Raw genomic sequence first — 25,757 nt, 5'->3', positions numbered from 1 at the left:
TAACAGTTCGGTTCGGTTTCAGCCCAAACTAGGCTCATTGCTAATCCCAAATTGCTCGTGCGGATCCAAGACTTCGAACATGATCAACTTGTCGCTTACTTAGATGCATGGTTATCTTCCTTCTGGCATCTAGATCTCTACTTTTCTAATTGCTCAATTAACTTGGTTCTATTGACGAAATGACTTCAAAATAATTTACGATTCCTATAAGATTTGTTCTTTTGAGAATTAACTCCATTCTCATTCTCCAAATTCTATAATGTGGTCGGTGAGTTTCTCCACCACATACTTTCTTGCCATTTGATTTGTTGATGCAACATTGGTTGGATTTTCGACAAATTCCGATTGGTTTTCCATATCGGTGGTCAATGACATCTTGTATAGATTGTCCGAATCAATCTAACGTGATGTATGCCACTTATTTATTCACATATCATTTATCTAATGTGATGCATGTTGCTCTAATACCATGTCCGAATTAAACGAGAGATAGAAGAAAAGAGAGGAGAGAGAGAGAGAGAGAGAGAGAGAGAGAGAGAGAGAGATAGATAGATAGATAGATAGATAGATTATATTATCGTCTTCAGAGGTCAAATATGACCTATGAGACCAAAAATATTACATTTCACGTGATACGTGTGAAAGTGAGTAGTGACTCTCGATGTTCAAGAACTTTACCAATGAATGTTGCAATCGAGAGTGCACATTGTGGTTGTGAGAGGAATTCATGCAAAGAGAGAGAGAGAGAGAGAGAGAGAGAGAGAGAGAGAGAGAGAGAGAGATAACAAAATAGAAGTGTATATGGCAGTAGCAAAATCAATGAATGCCTCAAACCTTTGGTTCCTTGACACTGGTGCAACACACATCTCACTCACAACAAGAACTTGCTCCACAATTATAAAACTCTTCCACAAGCCCTTGAAGTTCGATTTAGAGACAATGGCACAAAAGCCGCACTTGGAAAAGGAGAAGCGCAACTTTCCATTAGTCAAACAATGTCAATGAATATGCTGAATGTCCACTATGTTCTAGGTATCACGAAAAATTTATTACCAGTCAATGAAGCAAAACCAATAATGGAACTATTGGCATTACCGGCTTCGACATTTGAATCGAAAGTCGATGAAAACCATTCAAATACATAAGTTAATTACAGAAATACCAACAACACCTTTTAGGTACTTACCATTATGTGAAGGGTGTATTTTAGGAAAACAAAGTCGTCAAAATTCCGACATAGTGCAAGTCAAACCAAAAGAAGGCTACAATTAGTTCACTTGGACTTGTGTGGACCAATGTTGACCACATCGTTGGACGTAATAAATACTTTATCTCCTTTATTGATGATTACGAGATTCACACTTCTACATTATTTGAAAAAAAAAATGAGGCCTTTAATGCCTTCACAACTTATAAATCTTATGTGGAGAATCAAATGTCAAAGTAAAATAAACACAATAAGAACGGATAATGGTGGTGAATATTTATCACAAGAATGGATAAAGTTTTGTCAAGAGCATGGCATTAGGCATGAACATATCATTGCTTACAATCTAACAAAATGGACTCGCCAAACATAAGAATCGAACACTCTTGGATTCTAGTCGAAGTATGCTACAAGTGCAGGTCTTCACAATCAATGTTGGCAAGAGGCGATTGCAACCACTTGCTACCTTCAAAACTGATCACCTCATAAAGCTATTGGTTTGGATACTCCATATGCAATGTGGTTTGGCCACAAACAAAATCTTTCACACCTTTGTGTATTTGGTGCCATGACATACGGTCATATTCCACAAGAGAAAAGGAGAAAATTTGATCCACATGTTGGAAAAGGGATTTTTGTTGGTTATGGAGAATTGGTCAGAGTCAAAGAGTACAAATTATTTGATCTCAAGATAAGGAAATTTTTATTTGGGAGATTGGTTATGTTCGATGAGGAGGGTCTCTTGTCACATCTTCCAACCAAGGTAGAACATTCTCATCAAAATATTAATACAAAATTACTAATGCCTTTGGATATCTCGCATTAAAAATAGTACACATGCCCTATTACTAGAAAACGAGTGCAAAAGGTTGATGAGGATGCAATAATTCAAAGTGAGGTAACATATTTGTGAAGAATTGCGTGCGGAAGCCTGTAGACAAAATCGGCTTCACCGGATAGCAACAAAGAATATACACAGGTTTAATGGAAAGCTTAAATCACAGAGAGAGAGTACTTGGGAGAGACAAATAGAGCAGAACAATATTAACTCAATTTCAAACTAACACTCTGTACATACAATGTGCTCAGAGAACACTTTATAGAAGTCCTTGAAAGGACTGACAGAAGTACCTAGTAGTTCAATGCTTTTTCTGAGCTACTAACACTGACTCCTAAAAATATGTCTACATACTAGGCTAGGATCGTAGGCCTCTAACGGCCTACCGGTTACAATCCGATCCGGCTCTCCGATCCGGATATTGATCCAAATACCTTCCCGATTCTACGTTTTGGATACCGATCCGGATCCAGTTGAGCTTGTCCACTCAACACTCCTCCTCAAGCTCAACTTGAGGTTGGATTGTGGTGTAAGTGTCTGCCAGTCCTTCCCTCCGACTCCTCCTGGCGTCTTCGACCTTGCTCGCGCTTCTCAACCCATCCGGTTCCGCTTTCCACGGCCCGTCCGGTTCCACGCACGTCGACCTTCTTGATCGGCTTGCCTACTCATAAGGCCCAACTTAGCTCCCTCGCTGCTGTGACTTTGCCGCTTCTCGACCCGTCGGTTCCTCCATGTCGGTGTCGACTTTCGCTGCCTTCTTATCCATTTGGCCTTCTTTTGATTCGGCTCCTCCGAATTGAACACCTCTTCTGAATCGTGTGCCTTTGATTTGTTCCAGCTCTTGTTCGAATTGGCTGTCTCCAATTTGTCTTCAATCTTTAGGCCCTTTACCACATTAGACCATGTCCGCATCTTGGCCTTCTTCTTCTGGTCGGCTCTCAGTCCTTCTTGACTCTACTGTCGTCGCCGCTTGTTCTGACTTGTTTGGATTCGGCTTCATTTTCATCCTTGTCTCCCCCGGTTTCGGTTGTTTCCTTCTCTTCGGCTTTACCTATTTTCCCAGTTTCTATTCCTATTCTCCCCCTGAAGTGCGGCATGTCGAGATGCTGAAGACCAAGCATCTCCGGAAAATGTTGCAAGTTGTCGGTCCCAAGTGCCTGGGTGAAGATGATGGCAACCTACAAATCTGTTCGAACATAACGAAGTTTGACTTCACTGTTGAGGACCTACTCGCCCACAAAGTGATAATGCACTTCTATGTGCTTCGTCTGAGTATGGAACACGAGCTTCTTGGCCAACTACATTCTACTCATGTTGTCGTTGTAGATCGGGATCAACGTTGGTAATTCGATTCGAAGGTCTTGTAGCAGCTGCCGAAGCTAGATGGCTTCACAAGTGGCGACCGTAGCACCCCGATACTCAGCCTCAATGCTCAAAAGAGCCATTGTTGGTTGCTTTTTGTTGCTCCACGCAACAACTGCGCTCCTGAGAGAGAACATATAACCGGAAGTGGACCGACGATTCAACGCATCACTGACCCAGTGAACATCTGTATAACCAACTAGCGTTTCGGTTATACCGTGTTGGTATGACAATCCCTGATCCTTAGTGCCACTCACATACCTCAATCGTTGATGCACGCACTAAAGGTGCTTGGTGGTCGGCCTCTGCATAAATTGATTGATCGCTCTGACTGGATAGCTAATGTTGGGTCGAGTGATCCTTAAGTAAATGCGGTTTTCGACAATTTGTCAGAACCTTCTCTCATTGCAGGCCAGTCCGGAGTGGGATGAAGCTTCAGGTTCCAGTCCAGGGGTGTGGAGACTGGTTGACAATTCGTCATGCCGAACTTGTACAACATATTCAACACATAATGTCGCTGTGAGAGCAATATGCCGTTGGGGGTGTGGAGCACTTCAATCCGAAGGAAATAATGAAGATCCCCCATGCCCTTCATTTTGAATGCGATTGAAAACTGGGACTTTATTTGGCTGATTTTAGCGAGGGCGGGTCTGGTGACGACCAAGTCGTCGACGTATAGCAAAATGCACACCGGATTGTTCGGACCCTTCTGGATGAACAATGACGAGTCGGACTTAGAGGCCATAAATCCCATATTATGCAACCGGTGCGTGATTTTCTAACCGGAGCTTGCTTCAGGCTGTAAAGCAACTTCTTCAGTCAGCAGACTACCGACTTGTTCATCACGGACTGAAAACCGGGGGGCTGGATCATGTACAACTATTCTTCAAGGTCACCTTGAAGAAACACATTCTTCACATCTATTTGGTGAAGATGCCACCCCCTTCCAGCAGCCACTGCCAGCACCACATGTGCCGTCGTCATCTTTGCTACCAGAGTGAAGGTCTTGTCGTAGTCGATTTCGTGGGTCTGCGCACATCCTTTGGCCACTAACCGGGCCTTGTACTAGTTGACTGAACCGCCGACGTTGTACTTCACCTTGTACACCCACTTGGAACCAATCGGTTTGCAATGTCGAGGAGGTCCCATGTGTCATTTGCATTGAGTGTTTGCATTTCTTCTTCCATAGCGGCACACCCATTCACGTCCTTTGCCGTTTCTGCATAGGCCTCCGGCTCACACACTTCTGCCACTTTTGTCATGTACGCATGGTGATGCGCCATGTACTCATTATAGTTGTACCGTTTTACGGGGTTCTTCGGGCAGGTCGATCAACGTAATTTCTCATTAGCCGATTTTAAGGCCCTCTTGATCAACTCGAACTTCGTTCCCAAAGGTCCTTCGTTCTTTTTGGAGTCGGATTCATTCCGATCCAACTCGTCTCTACTGGTGTCGTATTCCGACATCTTCTTCTTCCCCTTCCCTTTGGACGTGAACCGTGTCCTTAGTTCCTTGCGTGGGGAGAGCACGATCGAGTCTTCAGTACTCGTTATCTCTTCATTCTGTTGGTCTTTCCGACTTAGCCCTTCATTTGGACCGCTTAGCCGGAATGAGATTAGACTCTCATCTAGAGTACCAAACTCTTCTTCCTCTTCTGCTTGGATTGTTTTGGGCTCACTGGCCTCATCTTTCGGAATTGGGTCGGAGTCAGGAGTCGGAGTCGGCATAGAGTACCAGGATGCCGATTCGTCAAATTCAACATCTCAGCTTACTCAGTCTGTCTTTCTCTGGGGGTTGTAGCACTTATACCCCCTTCTGCTCATGAGAGTAGCCTACTAGTATGGACTTCTCCGACTTCGGGTCCAGCTTTCTCCGCTTCTCATTCGGTACATGCACAAATGCTATGCTTCCAAATATCCTCAGGTGCCGTAAATTTGGCTTCCGCCTTTTCCTCGGTCCGGTTTTGGATGTACACGGTCATCCGGACCGCTTAAGCCTAGTAGAACTTGGGCATGCTCTTCTCTTCTAGCATCACCCGTGCCACCTCCACAATTGACCGGTGCTTTCTTTTGGCCACACCATTTTGTTCCAGTGTGTATTTGCAAGTGAATTCCCTCTCAATTCCTTTTTGCTACAAGTAACTGTTGAATTGGCCAGAAAAGTATTCTTTTCCGCATCCGATCGCATGCACTTGATCTTCCTCTCCGTTTCGTGTTCGACTAAATTCGGTAAGTTCTCAAAACAGTCGAAAACTTCATTTTTCTTTTCGATTCGGTAGATCCATGTGTGCCAGTTGTAGTCGTTGATGAAGGAGACCAAATATTGACTATCGCCAAGACAAACGTTTTGTGTTGGTTGCCATACGTTCGAATGGATTATGTTGAGCTTGTTACGGCTCCAGTTTCTTTCGTTGGGGAATGGAAGCCGGTGTTGCTTCTCAAGTTGGTAGGCTTCACAAATTTGGGCCTTCCGGCCATTGAATTTCAGTAGTACTAGCACAACCAATTTCGACTGCAGGTCTTGAAGCCTTCGATAATTGACGTGGCCGACTCACTTGTGCCCCAAGTTGATATTTATGTCCTTTTGTGAACAAAGCAGTGCCTATGTCATTAGTGTCGAGGATGAACATCCTCCCCTCCTGGCGCCCTTGCGCGATGATCTAGCCCTCTTCCTCGATGAAGCACTTGAGGTGTGTAAACCGCACATGCATCCCTTAGTCGACGATTTGTACGACCGACACCAGATTCTTTGTGGTTGTAGGAACATGTAAAACATTCATAAACTTTTCCTTTTGTCCGACATGACTCAAAGGGACTTCTCCGACATACTCGATCAGGTGAGGAGTGTTGTCTCCGGTTTCGACAACTCCCGATTGCTCCGACTTTCCCAGATACGAGAACCACTCTTCGTGGCTTGTCATGTGGTTCGATGTACCAGAGTAAACACACCACATTTCCTCCGATTTGGAAGTGGTCTTCTTCATTGACTTCTCCTTGTGCTTCATCACAAAGGCTGGCCCTCTTCCGGTTTTTCTGGTTTCAAATCCTTCTGATCCTTCTGCGTAGTGTGAGCATTTCCGCCTCTTGTGTTCATCATTGTGGAATCCGGATTTGTCCGAATCGTGCGCTTCTTCTAGCACTCGCTCTCCTGGTGGCCCTTCTTGCCACAATACTAGCATTTCATATCAGTTTTCGATTGTCGGTTCTTGGCACCGCCTTGACTCCCCCTACTCGTGGAGGGTTTGGAACTGTTGTTGGCACTGTCTCCATGCCTCCAATTCTGCTGGTCGGCCTCCACTATTGCGTGCCGACCCACCTTGTCCTCTAGGCCCACGAGGCTAATTTGCCTCTGTGTACAACATCCGACTGTCCAGTTTAGTGGTCCTTGACCCACTTGCATGGTTTTCTTTGAACGTCAACATTGATTGTAGGTTGAAGAAGGATGGTGGTTTCTCTCGGGTGCAAATCGTTCTCTGGATAGGCCCGTACCTCTGTGCTAGACCACCGAGGCAAATATGTATCATCTCATCTTCGTCCACCATCATGTTGATGGATCCCAGTGTGTCACAGATCTCCTTTATCTTGGTGGTGTAGTCGGTAACCGAAATTTCCCTTTGCCAGATGTTGTTGAGGTCTTGTTGGAGGTGCAACTTCCGAGCCGTGGTCTAGTGTGTGAACTCACCTTGAGAGTGAATAGACACTCAAACGGTCAAGAGTCACTATTATGTCACCTCTTTGTATTCTAGCATTTAGTATGAGTCATAGAATCATATTCTATGACACATAACTTATGAGCTTTCACATTCCCCATGCTCCATGAGTCTTGTAGTTAATGAAGAGAGAGGGTGACTACATAAAGCACCCTCCTCCCACCTTGTATAATGTTGAGTCTTTCTCCTTTGTTAATATATTTTTAACCTTGTGTATACTCTGTCTCTCTCTCTCTCTCTCACACACACACAGTTCACACCTATTCCGCTTCACAAGAATCCATCTCTTGATTCTTTACATGGTATCAGAGCGATTTGGTAGCTCGATCTAGCCCATTCGCATCATCGTGATCGTGTGTTGTGCTCCACCCCGATGACCAAGAACCGGCTCATCGCTATCGTAGCTTCGCTACATAGCTGGCATTCGAAGAGAGAAGAAGAAGAAGAAGAAGAAGAAGAAGAAGAAGAAGAAGAATCGACATAATGAACACTCAAATGGGGAGCGCTCTCCCTACCGAGAAGTTGGATCGAAACAACTTCGCATCTTGGGAGTACAAGATGCACGAATACCTTGTCGGACAAGGCTATTGGAGCTACATCAAAGGAGCGCATGAAGACCGACCCGCCGAAGCGGCTCCCAGATACGTGACATGGGAGCAAGCCGCAAGCCGCGTGATGTATTGTTTGGAGACATGTGTTCATGACCACATGCTCGGTTACATTCGAGAAGCCAAGACGCCGAAGGAAGCGTGGGAAAATCTACGAAAGATTTTCGCCGCCAACACGACCGCGAGGAAGCTTCAACTCCGCCAAGAGTTGAACAACATTCAACAAAGGGAGATGTCCATCACGATATACACCTCAAAGATCAAGGAGCTTTGCGATTCACTCGGCTCAATAAGCATAAATATCAATGATGATGGGATGGTTCAAATATGCCCCGGCGGCCTCGCACCACGGTTCGGCGCGATGCGAACCGCCGTTCTAACACGGGAGGAATCTCCCTCCTTTTTCGAGCTCCAATCAATGCTATTGGTCGAAGAAAACCACGTGCATACAATGAGCAATGAGTCGGAAGGCCACATGCTCTACACGCAATCGAACGGAGGAAGAGGATGCGGACGAGCGAGAGGCCGATTCGGCCAAGGACAAGGCGGACGAGGTCCGACCTATGATAACAACTCCCAATTTCGGCCACAAAACGGAAGCCAATGAGGAACCTTCGCAAGAAGGGGGAGCTTCCACTCGGGCCCGAGACGTCAAAACGCAACCAAATGCAGATATTGCGGAAAGCTCGGCCACCACGAAGAAGAGTGCCGAAAGAAGATGCGTGAATCGGCTTCCACAAGCCGACAACTCACGAATTACGCGCACAATTCCGACTACGAAGAGTATAGCGGAATGTACGGGCACAACTCCGACTACGAAGATCGTGGCGGAATGTATGCACACAACTCCGACCGTGGCGGAATGTACGGGCACAACTCCGACTACGAAGATCGTAGTGGAATGTATGCACACAACTCTGACCGTGGCGGAATGTTCATGATGAAACATAGAGCAAACTCTATGTCAGCCGTTACCTCAACTAGTGCCTCCGGTCCGGAAGACGTATGGTTCGTCGATTTCGGTGCCTCGAACCATATGATATCGCATCAAGAATGGTTCCGAGAACTTTGAGAGCCGGACCGACCCGACTATGTCGAAACCGGAGACGACTCTATGCACCCGATTCGGCACATCGGCAATGTTCCGTTCGGAAAAGAAGGTAAGCAAAATTACATTAAAAATGTCTTGCATGTACCGACCATTACGAAGAATTTGGTCTCCGTCGGCCAAATTGTAGAGCAAGGGATGCAAGTTCGATTTAATCAAGGTGGTTGCTTCATCAAAAAAGAAGGCTGACTCATTGCACATGGACGAAGAGAGGGCCGAATGTTCATTCTCGACTCACACGAGATGAAATCAGCCATGTTCGCAAAGAGCACGAAAGCCGACTCCGACATAGAGCTATGGCACAAGCGAATCGGCGACATCAATCTCAACAAACTCAAATCAATGAAATCGAAAGGAGTCGTCATCGGATTCCCGACATTCAAAGAGAAGGAGATTGAAGGTGTATGCGAAGCGTGCCAATTCGGCAAGCAACACCGACACCCACTCCCGAAAGAGCGGAACGTGAGCAAAGGTCTACTCGATGTAGTCCATTCCGATGTATGGGGACCGGTGTAAACGGCTACATTCAGCGGATGCCGATATTACGTGCTCTTCATTGACGACTTCTCTAGGCACACTTGGATCTACCCGATGCGGCAAAAGAGTGAAGTGTTCAGACACTTCCAAACTTTCAAGAATGAAGTCGAGAAAGCCACGGGCCGACATGCACGTTGTCTTCGATCAGATGGCGGCAAGGAGTACTTCTCGGATGACTTCACGGCGTATCTCCAACTCCGTTTTCGACGAGTCCGCATCTTGGTACGCACCAGAGACAACTCCAACTCCGACTCCGCTCGACCCGGAATTCGCCGAACAAGAGATTGAGGATGAAGATCTCCTTACGCGCATATTCGAAGAAAGTCTGAAACCGACCCGACTTGAGCTTGAGGGGGCGTGTTGAGAATCAAGCTCAACTTGGTCTAGTGTGTGAACTCACCTTGAGAGTGAATAGACACTCCAACGGTCAAGAGTCACCATTATGTCACCTCTTTGTATTCAAGCATTTAGTATGAGTCATAGAAACATATTCTATGACACATAACTTATGAGCTTTCACATTCCCCATGCTCCATGAGTCTTGTAGTTAATGAAGAGAGAGGGTGACTACATAAAGCACCCTCCTCCCACCTTGTATAATGTTAAGTCTTTCTCCTTTGTTAATATATTTTTAACCTTGCGTATACTTTGTCTCTGTCTCTCTCTCTCTCTATCTCACACACACACACACACACACACACACAGTTCACACCTATTCCGCTTCACAAGAATCCATTTCTTGATTCTTTACAATATTACACCTCAAGAACAACAATGTGGGCAGATTTTTTGACTAAGCTGGTGTCGCATCAAAAGGAGGGATCGGCATCGGCTCAGCTCAAGCCTAAATCGTTTTTCCAAATCGTCTTGAAATGGCTTAGTGGCTCAGTTCGGCTCGGCTTAGGCTTCAGCCTGCCTAAATGGTTTGAGATCGGCTCAGCTTGGCTTGAGCCTTGCCAAACCCGTTCATGATTTATATAATTAGGTTAGACTTGAGAGAGAGAGAGAGAGAGAGAGAGAGAGACTCAGAAAACCATGGCCACATAGCCGTGTGAGAGAGAGAGAGACGGTAGGAGGGAGAGGGAGCTTACACAGTGCTACCATACTATATAGTAGACAATAAGGGAGGAGGGGAGGAGAATTAAAATCTAGTGGGTATGGAGCCTCATTAGATATGGAGGTGGTGGAGGAGGCCTCCTATTGCGGTTGCATTTCTCGGCCATGGCTGTGCTTCTTCTTTTACTTTTGTTTTTGTTTTTGCTTTCACATTTTTATTTCTATCTCTTCTTGGACCCAAAACTAACATAACGAGATGCCTTGTGGTAATCCAAATTCCAATGTCCATCTCTTGTTTGTGCATGTGTCAAGTTCAGATTGGCTATGGAAGGCCTATGGTGAGAGCCCGACCATGAAACTCAACATATAACCACCTATCGTCATTCAAGTGAAAATGTATTGACTACACCAAGTGCCCAACTGGTCTATTTATTGACAACGGATGATCTTCAACCTAAACTCTTAGAGTTTGCCACATATGTTCTCGGGTACTACTTGGAGTAACCTTACCCTAACCACATTTCTTCACTCAGAGAGTATGGTGCAAGAAAATAGATGATCTCACCACGTGCTCGATTCATCTACTTATCGACAAAGCATTATGTTTAACGTAAACTCTTCGTGTAGTGCATATTCAATTGACAAGTCAAGAATGTGAACACTCCCTTAATTCTATTGGAAAACATGGCCTTCCCTCATACATCGGAACTGCTCTCATACATAGAAAGCAAACTGACTACGCTTCATTATCGAGGTTTGGATTCAAGCATGAGATTTACACTTGGTTGCTAAAGTCGATCATTGTGTGTTTGTTCAGAATATCTAGACACCATGTTGCCACATTCATTCGATGTTGCAATGGGGGGAGGTGTCAGAATAATTGATAATTTAGAAATGTTTTAGTTTACCTATTTTAGCATTTTATTGTTAGAAAATAAATGTACCCCTTCATATCACTTTAGATGAAGAGGTGCATGATTTGTAACCTCTAATATACCACATAACAAATGATATGTAACTTTTAGAACATAACGCATTCTTGCTCTATCTCTCTCTTTCTCCCCCCCTCTCTCTTCTCTCTTTTTTTCTCTCTCTCGTTTAAATCTCACAATATATCCGAAATAAGTTAACTAACAAAGAAGAGTTTTAAAAATTGATTAACGTTAATGTCCAAATGTTAATGTCCATGTAGTGAGATAATTTATTGATAATTAGTTTAGTCATACTATGATTAATTAACAATTTTTGTACACATCGAATGGCTCACAACATTTTTTTAATAATAATAATAATGTTAAATGCAAATAATCACATGAATAGGTGTACTAGCATTCTAACACAATAGTTTTTTACAGTATGTCTTAATTTTAACACAATATGTATTTAAATAGTATCACATTTGAAACATAATAAAATACGAGACTAATTATTTAGGTTTAATATACAAGATCATTTGCAATTAAATTAAGAGACTAATAAGGTCATCAATTGATGCTGCAGATGTGTTTTAGAGCTACATGAGATCAAATCTATTTCATGGGATATTTATGAAGTAAGTTAAATTGATAAACATATTTTCTTCCCACATTGTAAGAATAATATTTCTAATTAGTGCACATAAAAAAATTGATGAATTGGGATTTTACCTTAAATGTGATCTTATTCATTGTATTTGTACAACCTGCAAATATCACATGTTACAATGTCATTATCCTCACATGCATGTAGACATATATATCTAAAACCCTTTGTGCATGCCTATGTAGGTACTTCCATTTCTAGGGTATGCAGTTGCTCTATTCACCTTTTCTAGCATTGTTCCCATATTCCTAAAGGTACATATTTATGCATTAATAAGATGTTTTGCACCTTCACTTGCTGATTAAAATTCAATAGATATATAGAGGTTTTAGAAGGTGTAAGAAATAGATAATGCATTGTTGGGTCATGATTTTCCATGTTGTATGTTGTGTATGGCACATGGGCATCACCATTGAACAGACATGCCAAAATAAAGCCAAAATGCAAAAACACTATTTTACTCCGGTGCCTCATATATACCTCAAAGTCCATTTGACTGCTCCTTAATGAGTCTTTCTTGGATTTGATGGAAATATGCTAACAACCACTGATGACATGGTCAGCAACTACATGAAACTGAAACTTCCATGACTAAGGAACTGTAGCCATGGGTTCTTTCTCTTCCTCTATTTGTGGGGACTATCCTATATATATTTGGATAGGTGGAATTGATTGCCCAAGGGTGTGTTGGCTATCTCGACGTCACTTGATCTTTGAATTTTTGTAGAACAAGATTGATGTAATCTGCATCAGATAATTAAAAATTCATGGTTTTTGCTTCCTTCTTAATTTCATGGTTCGTGCCATCAATTCGTAATACTTGGTTTACATGAGCCCAAGAAGACCTAAAATTAGGAGTGAAAGGTGTGCACTGCTTTGTCCAACAAGATCATGTGATTGAGGACCTCCTTTGTAACCTCATTATAAATCACATCTCCACAACATATATGCTAAACCGTAAACTGTAAACCCTATGGGAAACTTAGCCACTACGAAGTGGAGTGCCAAAAGAAGCAATGAGAGTCGGCCGAGTTTGTTCATCAACACTGTTCTTCTCCCTTCCCATCCGGAGGGACCTATCTCCCAACACATGAGTGATCAAAGCACAACTCAGCTGAGTCCGAAACTCGACAAAGGGAAGGCCAAAATGCCAGAATATGAAGATCCGATCGACAACGAGTCAACTCACTTCTTTGATAGTGAGTTCAAAGGCCTTGATATCCCAATCATCTAGACGATTGAGCAAAGGAGAAGCTACGTTGCTCCACCCGAGAGAAAAACCCGGTTGGCCAATTCAGCTACGATGAATATATGGCATATAATTATGCCTTTATGATGAAGGTGGCAACAGTCTGGGAACCGGAAACCTTTTCCAAGGCAGCCAAGGATCCACGATGGATCGAAGCCATGAACGAGGAAATGCAAGCTCTATGCAAAAACGAGACATGGGATTTTGTCCCCCATTCTTCACATAAGAAAGTGATCGGTTGTAGGTGGATATATAAAGTAAAATATAATGCCAACGAATCGGTAAATCGCTTCAAGGACAAACTTGTAGCGAAAGGATATGCCCAAACACACAGAGTTGATTACGAAGAGACCTTTGCCCTGGGGACAAAGATGACGACCGTTCCGACAGTCATTGCTCTCGCAACTGCAAAAGGGTGGCACCTCCACTAGATGGATGTAAAGAACGCCTTCCTACAAGGGGAATTACAAGAGGAGGTCTTCATGATTCAACCACCTGGTTTCGAATTGAGAAAACACCCGAAAGCAGTCTACCGACTCAAGAACCCGCTATATGGACTCTAGCAAGCACCGCGTGCTTCGCATTCGAAGATCACCCAATATCTTCAACTAATCGGCTTCCGAATGTCGAAATCGGACAACTCCCTATACATCCGAAATGAGTCGGACAACCCAATTGTCATCATCATTTACATGGATGATCTGGTCATTGGAGGAAAGGATCTCGCCGACATTAATAAGGTCAAAATGCTCCTATCCGGAAGATTCAAAATGAAAGATATGCACGAACTCCATTACTTCCTCGGTATCGAAGTAATTCAGACACCAGTTAGGATATTGATCTCTCAACGGCAGTACATTCTCAACTTACTCTAGAAGTTCGAGATGACTTAGTGCAAACTTGTGTTGACCCCCTCTCGATCGAAATCTCAAGCTTGATGCCGATTCAGGAACAAAAATTTGTGAGCTAACTCAGTATACTCAACTGTTAAGTAGCTTAATCTATCTAACCGTTACCCGACCCGACCTTAGCTATTTAGTCAGTCTACTTAGCCAATTTATGCAGAAACCTCTTGTTGAGCGGCAAGCTCAACTGGAGCCGGATCGACTGGATAAGCCTGACCGGTGAGTGAGACGGATCGGTAAGCCGGCAAGCAATAGAGCCGGTTAGCCAGATCCAATCGGTAATCGGAAGCCTAGTATTAGTTCAGACTACTAGGCAGTTATAGTCTCGTAGTAAGTGACAGATGCTCGCGTGAGCATTGAAGTACGAGGTACTTCTGTCAGTCCCACGAGGACTTGTATAAATAGTGCTACTGAGCAGAATTGTAAGTAAGAGAGTGTTTATATTGTTTTGAATATAGCTTTTATGTTCTACTCTCTCTGTCTCTCCCATGTACTCTGTGTATTCTCTGCCTTCTTTATTTTCTAATGCTTCCGCAAGTAATCGTTTACATGGTATTAGAGCACGACAAACGCTTGAAAGCAAACCCTAACAGGTCGTAAGAACAACAGACAGAGAAGTGATGGATAGAGGAATGGCTAGCTCGCTCCCTGTGGAGAAACTCGACAGATCCAACTATGCATCTTGGTCGTACAAGATGCACCAGTACCTGCTTGGGCATTGCTACTGGAGTTTCGTCGAAGGAGCCAACGAAACAACACCTGATGCGGCACATAAGGATTTCCTAGTGTGGGAACAATCGACAAATAGAGTGATGTACTGCTTCACATCCAGTGTTGGAGACCAACTGCTGAGCCACATCTGAGACGCCAAGACGCCAAAGGAGGCTTGGGGAAACCTGAAGAAGGTTTTCCCCGCAAGCACTATAGCCCGTAAGTTGCAACTCAGACAGAAGTTGAGCAATGTCCGACAGAAGGACATGTCGGTGGCGGATTACACGGCCCGGATCAAAGAGATATGTGACTCGCTTGCCTCTATCAAAGTTACTGTAGAGGAAGACGAGATGGTACAGGTCTGTCTTGGGGGCCTGACATCTAAGTTCAGAGCGTTCCGAACGGCGGTGTGTACAAGGGAGAATACGCCGTCATTTTTCGACTTACAGTCGATGCTCCTTGTAGAGGAGAACCACGCTGGTGCATCAACTAGCGCACCCATTGACAGCCGGATGTTGTACACAGAAGCTGATCGATCCCATGGGCGTGGTGGACGAGGCGGGTCGGCACGCAATGGAGGCGGCTGGCAAGACCAGGAACAAAGGCATAGAGAATGTGCCGACAACAAGTTTGGACCCTCCGGGAGCAGGGGGAGTCATGGTGGCACCGGAAGATGGCAAGAGAAGACTGCAATGGAATGCTGGTACTGTGGCAAAAAGGGCCACAGAGAAAGCGAGTGTTGGAGAAAACGGGCCGATTCAGACAAATCCGGATCCGGTAAGGCCAGCAAAGCTCGCGAAGGGATCGAGAGGATCCAAGAACGGTAACGGGCCAGCCTTGGTGATGAAGCATGAGGTGAACTCGATGAAGAAGACCACTTCCAAATCGGAGGAAGTGTGGTATGTTGATTCCGGTGCGTCGAACCACATGACGAGCCACAAAGAGTGGTTCTTCTTTTTGGAGAAACCGGATCAACCAGAAGTAGTCGAAACCAAAGATGAAACTCCTCACCCAATCGTGCACGTCGGAGAAGTCCCTTTGAGCCACATCGGACAGAAGGGGAAGCTGATGAACGTATTACACATTCCGACAATGACGAAGAACTTGGTGTCGGTCAGACATATTGTCGACCAAGGGATGCAAGTGCAGTTTACGCACCTCGGGTGCTTCATCAAGGAAGAGGGCCAGATTATTGCGCAAGGGCGTAGAGACGGGAGGATGGTTATCCTCGACACCAATGACGTCGGCACCGCTCTGTTTGCAAAAGGACAGAATGTCGAATCGGACATCAACCTGTGGCACAAGCGGATAGGCCACGTGAATTATCGGAGGCTTCAAGACCTGCAAGCGAAACAAGTTATTTTCGGTTTGCCGATGTTCAGCGGCCGGAAGGCCCAAGTATGTGAAGCCTGCCAACTCAGGAAGCAACACCGGCTTCCATTCCCTACCGAACGTAACCGGAGCCGTAACAAGCTCGACCTTATCCATTCGGATGTGTGGGGACCGGCACAGAATGTTAGTCTTGGCGGGAGTCGATATTTCGTCTCCTTCATCGACGACTATATGCGGCACACATGGATCTACCTCATTGAGCGGAAAGGTGAAGTCTTCGAGTGTTTCCGGAGTCTCCAAAGCATGGTGGAATGGGAAACGGAGAGGAAGATCAAATGCTTGTGGTCGGATGGCGGAAAAGAGTAATTTTCCGGCCAATTCAACAGTTATCTACAACAGAAGGGACTTTGGTGAGAGTTCAGCTGCAGCTACACACCGCAACAGAACGGTGTTGCCGAAAGGAAGAACCGGTCGCTTATTGATGCGGCAAGGGCAATGCCGGAGGAGAAGAGCATGCCCAAATTCTACTGGGAGACTTTGCCGTGCTCTCCTTGCGCAAGGAACCGAGGAGATGGTTCATGCGCAAAGAGAAAGGAAAGAAAAAGATGCTGGCATTCAAAACCGGCAACGATGAGTCGGATCGGTGTGCATCCGACTCCGGCAACGAAGACTGAACTGGCCAAGAAAGGCCTTAAACTAGGTAACGGTGAGTTACGCCGGTCCACCTGCCAGAAGGATCCTGTCACGCGGTACGGGTACAATGAGTACATGGCGCATCACTATGCATACATGACTAAAGTGGCGGAAGTGCGTGAGCCGGAGAGCTACGCAGAAGCGGCAAAGGACGCAAATTGGCGTGCTGCTATGGAGGAAGAAATGCGGGCACTTGATTTCAACGAGACATGGGACCTAGTTGACCCTCCCCGTCACTGTAAACTGATCGGATGCAAGTGGGTGTACAAGGTAAAGTACAACGCCGACGGTTCAATTAACTGATATAAGGCCCGGTTAGTGGTGAAGGGATACGCGCAGACCCACAGAATCGACTACGACGAGACCTTCACTCCGGTAGCTAAGATGATGACAGTTCGTGTGGTGCCGGTGGTTGCTGCAGCAAGAGGGTGGCATCTTCACTAGATGGATGTGAAGAATGCATTTCTTCATGGTGATCTTGAAGAAGAAGTCTTTATGACTCCGCCCCCCGGTTTTCAATCGGAGATGAACAAGTCGGCGGTATGCCGGCTGAAGAAGTTGTTGTATGGCTTGAAGCAAGCCCCTTGAGCTTGGAATGCGAAGATCATGCACCAGTTGTGCAAGATGGGGTTTGCGGCCTCCAAGTCCGACTCTTCGTTGTTCATCCGGCAAGGCTCATCTGGTCCGGTATGTATCCTATTGTATGTTGATGATTTAGTCATCACCGGACTTGGTCTTCCAGAAGTCAACCGCGTCAAGTCCCAGTTGTTGGACGCATTTGAGATGAAGGACCTGGGGGACCTTCATTATTTTCTTGGGATTGAGGTGATCCGAACCCCCGACGGCATATTGCTCTCACAACGACATTACGTCTTGAATATGTTGTACATGTTTGGCATGACAGAATGCCGACCTGTCTCCACACCGTTGGACCGGAACCAGAAGCTTCGTCCCAACTCCGAACCGGCCTGCAACGAGAAACGGTTCCAACAAATTGTCGGAAGCCTTATTTACTTGACTATCACGCGACCAAACATCAGCTATCTGGTCTAAATGATAAGCCAGTTCATGCATAAGCCGACCGTGGAGCACCTTCAGTGCGTGCAGCGGATACTGCGATATGTAAGCGGCATGAAGGACCGGGGCCTGTTATACCGGCGTGGTATACCCGAAGAGCTGGTCTGTTACACAGATGTCGACTGGGCCGGCGATGCATCAGATCGCCGATCAACCTCCGGTTACATGTTTTCCCTAGGTAGCACGACTGTTGCGTGGAGCAGCAAAAAGCAGCCAACAGTTGCTCTGTCGAGCACTGAGGCTGAGTATCGGGGCACTACCATTGCCATCTGTGAAGACATTTGGCTTCAGCGACTGCTGCAAGACCTACGGATCGAGGTACCGACCCCGATTCTGGTCTAATACGACAACATAAGTACCATGCAACTCGCCAAGAACCCCGTATTCCATGCTCGCACAAAGCACATAGAAGTGCACTATCACTTCGTGCGTGAGCGTGTCCTGAGCGGTGATTTCGAACTTCGGTATGTTCACACGGATTGGCAAGTTGCCGACATCTTCACCAAACCACTCGGATCAGACAAGTTGCAGCACTTCACCAAAATGCTTGGTGTTCAGTATCTCGACGTGCCACACTTGAGGGGGAGAATGGGCAAAGACACCGGAACGGGCAGAGGCAAAGAGACTGCCGATTGCGCCGGTGAGGGAAGAACCGATGAAGGGAGACTCAAGAAGAAGAAAGGAGCCGAGTCGACAAGGGAAGTCGACACGTCCGAACAAGTTGAAACAAGCGGCAGCGGCTACAGAGTCAAGAAGGTCAGAGCCGACAGAAGGAAGAAGGCCAAGACCCAGACATGGTCCGATGTGGTGAAGGGCTTGGAACCAGAAGACAAATCGGGAGCAACCGATTCGGACAAGAGCTGGAACGAATCGGAGACAATCGATTCGGTTCAACAGACCGATTCAGAAGAACTGGATCAACTCAAGGCCAAGAGGACGAGAAGGCAGCGAAAGTCGACGCCAACACGAAGGAGTCGGCGAACCGGAATGTGCCGAAGTCACAACAGCAAGGGGGCTGAATTGGGCCTGTTGAGTAGACAAGCCGACCGAGGAGGTCGAGGTGCGCAGAACAAGAGGGTTCGCGGCAAATAGAACTGGACCGGACGAGGAGCGCGAGCAAGGCGGAACGACGCCAGGAGAAGTCGGTTGGAGGAACCGACTGCCACAGAGGCTGGCACTAGGATCCAACCTAAAGTTGAGCTTGAGGGGCAGTGTTGAGCGGTAAGCTCAACTGGAGCCGGATCGGCTGGATAAGCCTGAGCCGGCGAGCGAGACGGATCGGTAAGCCGGTGAGCAACCGAGCCGTCAAGCAATAGAGCCGGTTAGCCGAATCCAATCGGTAACTAGAAGCCTAGTATTAGTTCAGACTACTAGGCAGTTATAGTCTCGTAGTAAGTGTCAGATGCTCGTGTGAGCATTGAAGTACGTGGTACTTCTGTCAGTCCCACGAGGACTTGTATAAATAGTTGCAAAAAGTAACGTGCGGAAGCAAGTATGAAGACCGAACAGAACGAAGAAAACTCAGGTTTAATGGAGAGCTTGATCTTACGCAGTATACGCGGGAGAGACAGAGACAGAGAGAGTGAGAGAGAAAAACAAGAACTATATTCAACAATAGTACTCAATCTCTATTCACCACCCTATATACATATGTGTGTTCAATGAATACTTTTATACAAGTCCTAGAAGGACTGACCGAAGTACTGACAGTACTTCAATGCTCATTAAGAGCTCCTACACTAACTCCCAAATATATTCCTCACGGAATATCTTTCCTAACAGCCTCCCGATAAGTATATGAGGCTTCCGACAATTTGTCGGAACCTCGTCGGGTCACATACCTTTCCCGTATAGGGACGAAGCTTGACGGTTCTGTCTAGAGGAGTCGAGACGGACTTACAGTTGGCCATCCCGAATTTGAAGAGCATACTCAGCACGTAATGATGTTGGCTGATCAATATGCCTTCGGGGGTACGGATCACTTCGATCCCGAGGAAGTAATGAAGGTCCCCCAGATCCTTCATGTCGAACGATGCCGCAAGCTGGAGCTTCACGTGGTCGATTTCACCTAGGTCGACGCCGGTGATGACCAAGTCATCAACATATAGTAAAATACTAACCGGTCCGAGTGGACCTTTCCAGATGAACAGGGAAGAGTCTGATTTTGACGTGACAAAGCCCATCCGACACAATTGTTGCGTGATCTTCGCGTTCCAGGCATGCGGGGCTTGCTTCAGTCCGTAAAGGGACTTCTTCAGTCGGCATACTGCCGAGGAGTTCGTTCCAGAGTGAAATCCGGGGGGTTGTACCATGTACACCTGTTCCTCAAGGTCACCTTGCAGGAACGCATTCTTTACATCCATCTGATGTAAGTGCCACCCCTTCACCGCAGCTACTACGAGCAAAACACGGACGGTCGTCATTTTTGCGACCGGCGCAAACGTCTCATCGTAGTCGATGCCGTGTTTTTGCGCGTAACCTTTTGCCACTAACCGGGCCTTGTATCGGTTGACCGAGCCATCGGTGTTATACTTGACCTTGTACACCCACCTACATCCGATCGGCTTCACACCCTTCGGTGCGTCATCAAGATCCCAGGTCTCGTTTTCCGCCAATGCGTGCATCTCTTCCTCCATCGCGGCGCGCCAATTCACGTCCTTCGCCGCTTCTGCGTAGCTCTCCGGCTCACGCACTTCCGCTACACGGGTCATGTACGCATAGTGATGCGCCATGTACTCATTGTATCCAAACCGCAAAACAAGATTCTTCTGGCGGGTAGATCGGTGTAATCTCAGATTAGCCGATGTCGAGGCCTTCTCGGTGGACGCGGACTTCACCTTTAAAGACCCGTCACCAGTTCCCTTGGAGTTGGACTCGCGTCGGTCTGACTTGTTCCTATCCGTGCCGGAATCCGACACCTTCTTCTTCCCTTTCTCTTTGCGCGTAAGCCGTCTCCTCGGCTTCCTGCGCGGGGAATGCACGACCGAGTCTCCAGTACTCGCCGACTCTTCATCGGACTGATCGTACCGACACAGTCATCTAATCGGTCCACTTAAACGGAGTGAAATCGGATTCTCTTCGCGGGTTTCGATTTCGGGCTCATCTGGAGGCATCTCGGCCTCGCTGACCTTATCGTCATTACTCGGATTGGAGTCGGGGTTCGGAGTTGGGGGCTGGTACCAGGACGCGGACTCGTCAAACACAACGTCGCGGCTAACACGCACTTGTTTAGTGCGAGGGTTATAGCACTTATAACCCTTCTGCTCGTCCGAGTAACCGACCAAGATGCATTTCTCGGCCTTTGCGTCCAGCTTCCTCCTTTTCTCCTTCGGTACATGCACATACGCAATGCTACCGAACACCCTCAAGTGTCGCAAGTTCAAATTCGTTCCGAAATATAGCTCGTGCGCCGACACTTTGTCTCCGATCCGGTTCTGGATGTATACCGCGGTCCTTACCGCCTCGGCCCAGTAGAACTTGGGCAAGCTCTTCTCCTCCAGCATTGCTCGTGCGGCTTCCACAACTGACCAATTCTTCCTCTCGGCCACGTCGTTCTGCTCCGGCGTGTATCTACAATTGAATTTGTGCCGAATTCCCATTTGTTGTAGATAACCGTTGAATTGACCAGAAAAATACTCTTTCCCACCATCCGACCGCAGGCACTTGATCTTTCGTCCCGTTTCCGTTTCCACGAACCCTTTGAGGTCCCGGAAACAGTCAAAGACTTCGCTCTTCCTCTCAATGAGGTAGATCCACGTGTGCGCGTGTGGTCGTTGATGAAGGAGACGAAATATCGGCTCTCGCCAAGACTAACGTTTTGTGCCGGCCCCCATACATCGGAGTGTATAAGGTCGAGCTTGTTCCGGCTCCGGTTTCGCTCGTTGGGGAAAGGAAGTCAGTGTTGCTTCCCAAGCTGGCAGGCTTCACAAATTTGTGCCTTTCGGCCACTAAATTTGGGCAATCCGAACACCACTTGTTTCGATTATAGGTCTTGAAGCCGCTGGTAGTAGTTGACGTGGCCTATCCGTTTGTGCCACAAGTCGATGTCCGACTCGGATTTTCATCCCTTCGCGAACATTGCGGTGCCGTCGTCAGTGGAATCGAGGATGAACATCCTCCCGTCTTTGCGCCCTTGCGCAATCACACGGCCTTCTTCCTCAATGAAGCACCCGAGGTGTGTAAACCGAACCTCCATCCCTTGGTCGACGATCTGTCCGACCGAGACCAAGTTCTTCGTGATTGTCGGACCGTGCAACGCGTTCATGAGTTTCCCTTTCTGCCCGACATGGCTAAGGGGAACTTCTCCGACATTCGCGATTGGATGCGGAGTGTCGTCTCTAGTTGCGACTACTCCAGGTTGTATCGGTTTTTCAAGGTACGAGAACCACTCCTTATGGCTCGTCATGTGGTTTGACACGCCGGAGTCTATGTACCACACCTCGTCTGATCTCGGGGTGGTCCGTTTCATTGAGTTTGCTTCATGTTTCGTCACGAAGGCAGACCCTTCTCCGGCTCTCCCGGAGTCTTCGGCATAGTGCGATCGCTGCCGATTTCCCTTGTCGGTATGTCTGGAGCCGTTTCCCGAACCGGTTCTCTTCGAATCGGCGCGCTTCTTCAAGCACTCACATTCCCTGTGGCCTTTCTTGCCACAGTACCAGCACTCCACGATGGCCTTCCCTTGCCGGTTCTCATCGCTTCGACTCCCGCTATTTTCAGAGGGTCCGGAGTTGCTGTCGGCATCACTTCGGTGCCTTCTTCCTTGATCTCGTCGGCCGCCTCCATTGCGCGCCGACTCCCCTCGTCCTCCACGTCCCTGGGGCCTATCTCCCTCCGTGTACAACATTTTGCTGTCGGTGTGCGTGCTTGTAGACGCACCCGCGTGGTTCTCCTCTACCAGGAGCATTGATTGTAAGTCGAAAAAGGACGACGTATTCTCCTGGGTACACACAGCCGTTCGGAACGCTCCGAACTTCGACGCCAAACCTCCGAGACAGATCTAGACAATCTCGCTCTCCTCGATGTTCACCTCTATGGAGGCGAGGGAGTCGCAGATATCCTTGATCTTCGAGGTATAGTCCGCCACCGACAAGTCGCATTGTCGTAGGTTGCTCAACTCCTGTCGGAGCTGAAGCTTCCAGGCTGTGGTGCTCGCGGCGAAAATCTTCTTCAGATTTTCCCACGCACCCTTCGGCGTCTTTGCATCCCGAACATAGCTCAATAGTTGTTCGTCCACAAACGACGCAAAGCAGTATAATACCCTAGTCGCCGATTGCGCCCACGACGGGAAGTCTCTGTGTGTCGATTCGGGTGCCGCGTCATTAGCTCCTTCGACATAACTCCAGTACCCGTGCCCGACCAGGTACTGGTGCATCTTGTAGGACCAAGACGCGTAGTTGGTTCTATTGAGCTCCTCTGTTGGAAGCGAGCTCGCCATGCCTCTATCCATCGTTCTTCTTGTTCTTCTTTGTCAAGCTGTGTCTACTGCAGAGAGGTTCTCAACCCTCGCGCTCTGGTACCATGCAAAAAGTAACGTGCGGAAGCAAGTATGAAGACCGAACAGAAGGAAGAAAACTCAGATTTAATGGAGAGCTTGAGCTTACGTAGTATACACGGGAGAGACAGAGACAGAGAGAGTGAGAGAGAAAAACAAGAACTATATTCAACAACAGTACTCAATCTCTATTCACCACCCTATATACATATGTGTGTTCAATGAATACTTTTATACAAGTCCTAGAAGGACTGACCGAAGTACTGACAGTACTTCAATGCTCATTAAGAGCTCCTACACTAACTCCCAAATATATTCCTCACGGAATACCTTTCCTAACGGCCTCCCGGTTTACTCACCGATCCGGCCCTACCTACGCACCGGTCTGCGTACCAGTTTACGCATTCGGCCTAACTGATCAGTCCCAACCGATCCGGTCCTCGGCTTCTTCAGCTGATCCGGCCAATGCTGAGCTTGTCTCTCAACAATAGTGCTACTGAGCACAGTTGTAAGTAAGAGAGTGTTTATATTGTTTTGAATATAGCTTTTACGTTTTGCTCTCTCTGTCTCTCCCGTGTACTCTGTGTATTCTCTGCTTTCTTTGTTTTCTAACGCTTCCGCAAGTAATCGTTTACACCTCCGAACATACATCTCGATTGTGTTAAGCAAGTACTCAAGTACGTTTGTGGGACAATGGAATTTGGCATCATGCATAAGTCGGATACGATCATTCGGCTTGAAGGGTACACAGATGCGGGTTGGGCCAGTTACAAAGTTGATCGACGATCCACGTCAGGATTCGTCTTCTCCCTCGGCAGTGGAGCGATCTCTTGGAGCAGCAAAAAGAAGCCGACTGTCGCACTGTCGAGCATAGAGGCCGAATACAAGGGTGCAACGATCATCGCATGGGGGACCATCTGGTTGAAGCGCATGTTTGCATTCATGCTTGAGATGTCGATTTATAACACATCAACACAAATCTTCAGGTGGTTGACATCTTCACAAAAGCCTTAGGAATCGACAAGCTAGAACAATTTACATTGGACCTTGGGCTCACCATATCTGCATTGCTGAGCTTGATGGGGAGTACTGAATAATAGCCGATCAGTCAAGAGAGGAGTCAAAGTATGATGATGACAGTCGAACAAAACAAAGATTACGAAGCAATCGAGAGCCGAAAGCCAAACAACTAAATCGAAGTACTTCGAAAGTCGAAGCCGATTCAGCCGAATCGAAGTATTTAAACCAACTATTTTTTTTCACTAATATACAACTTCTTGTTTAAGCTCTCTTGCTCTCTCTCTCTCTCTCTCTCTCTCTCTTGTCCTACAAGTGCACACACACAGTTCACCTCTGTACACAACATCACCTACGCCTCTCATTCTTTACACTCACAATATAAACACGTGAGTTTTCCTTTGGACTTTGACCTAGCATGAGACTTGTCTCTATTTTGAGGACTCCTATGTTTACTTCTTCCTCTACGAAGGTTTTGTGCCACATTCATTCCCGATTGAGACAAGGCACTCTTATCTTCTCTTCTTGTCTCTTTGTTCAAAATGCTTGCCTTTACTACTTGTAAAGATAGGTTGTCTTCTTGACAAGAAGCATTAAGTGACACCATTAGGTTCTCCCAACTGTGTGGTAGGGTATATAGTAGTAACAAGGCTTGCACGACATCATCTAATGGGAACTTCGTTGATGCTAGCTGGTTTACTAACCCCATGACAATATTGATGTGCACCACAATGTTATCACCATTCGTGTACATTTTTAGCCTCACCAACTTTCTCATCAGGGAAGCTTTGTTGAGAGAATTTTCCTTTCATACAGGCCTGAGAGCTTATGCCGCAAGTCTGACATGAACTGCACGCTCCCTATGCGCAACGCTCGGCCACAACCAAGCTTAGAATCATACACAGAAAAATGGGAAATGAAAGCACGACACAATGCAGAGAAGAGTACACAGGATGTTAACATGGAAAACCCAAAGTAGGGAATATCCACGGTTGCCCACTGGTTGCAAACTATCGCTATATCACAATGTACAATGTTAAAGCCCCGAGGCAACGACCTTGAGCTTGTTATCTTCGCCACAGGCGGCGGTTACAACAGAGGCAACGACCTCTTTCTCTCTCTCTCTCTCTCTTTGTACACAGTTACGCGCTCTGATCTTGCACCAACAAGAACGACAACAACTCTATCTACTAAGTTTTCCCTAAGTCATATTTATACTAATATGACTTTTCGGCTATTTACAAATATAGCCACGATGGACTCTCAGGAAACATAT

The 25,757-nt window shown here is 46.6% G+C and overlaps 1 protein-coding gene across 1 annotated transcript in view; it reads left to right on the top strand.

Moving 5' to 3' along the window:
• Positions 1-25,757, top strand: part of LOC147855409 (uncharacterized) — a 56,199-nt gene that overhangs the window by 23,039 nt on the left and 7,403 nt on the right. The window contains exons 7-8 of the mRNA XM_087330394.1: positions 11,926-11,977; positions 12,192-12,260. Of these exons, the coding sequence (XP_087186520.1) occupies positions 11,926-11,977; positions 12,192-12,260 (121 nt within the window). The remainder of the gene's footprint in view (positions 1-11,925; positions 11,978-12,191; positions 12,261-25,757) is intronic.

The sequence above is a fragment of the Azolla caroliniana genome, unplaced genomic scaffold (genome assembly GCF_043228905.1).
Source record: "Azolla caroliniana isolate FFs.n. ecotype wild unplaced genomic scaffold, voAzoCaro1.0.p SCAF_14, whole genome shotgun sequence".
Lineage (NCBI taxonomy): Eukaryota > Viridiplantae > Streptophyta > Polypodiopsida > Salviniales > Salviniaceae > Azolla > Azolla caroliniana.
Note: the sequence above shows the minus strand (reverse complement) of the source record. Positions and strands in the feature narration are given on the sequence as shown.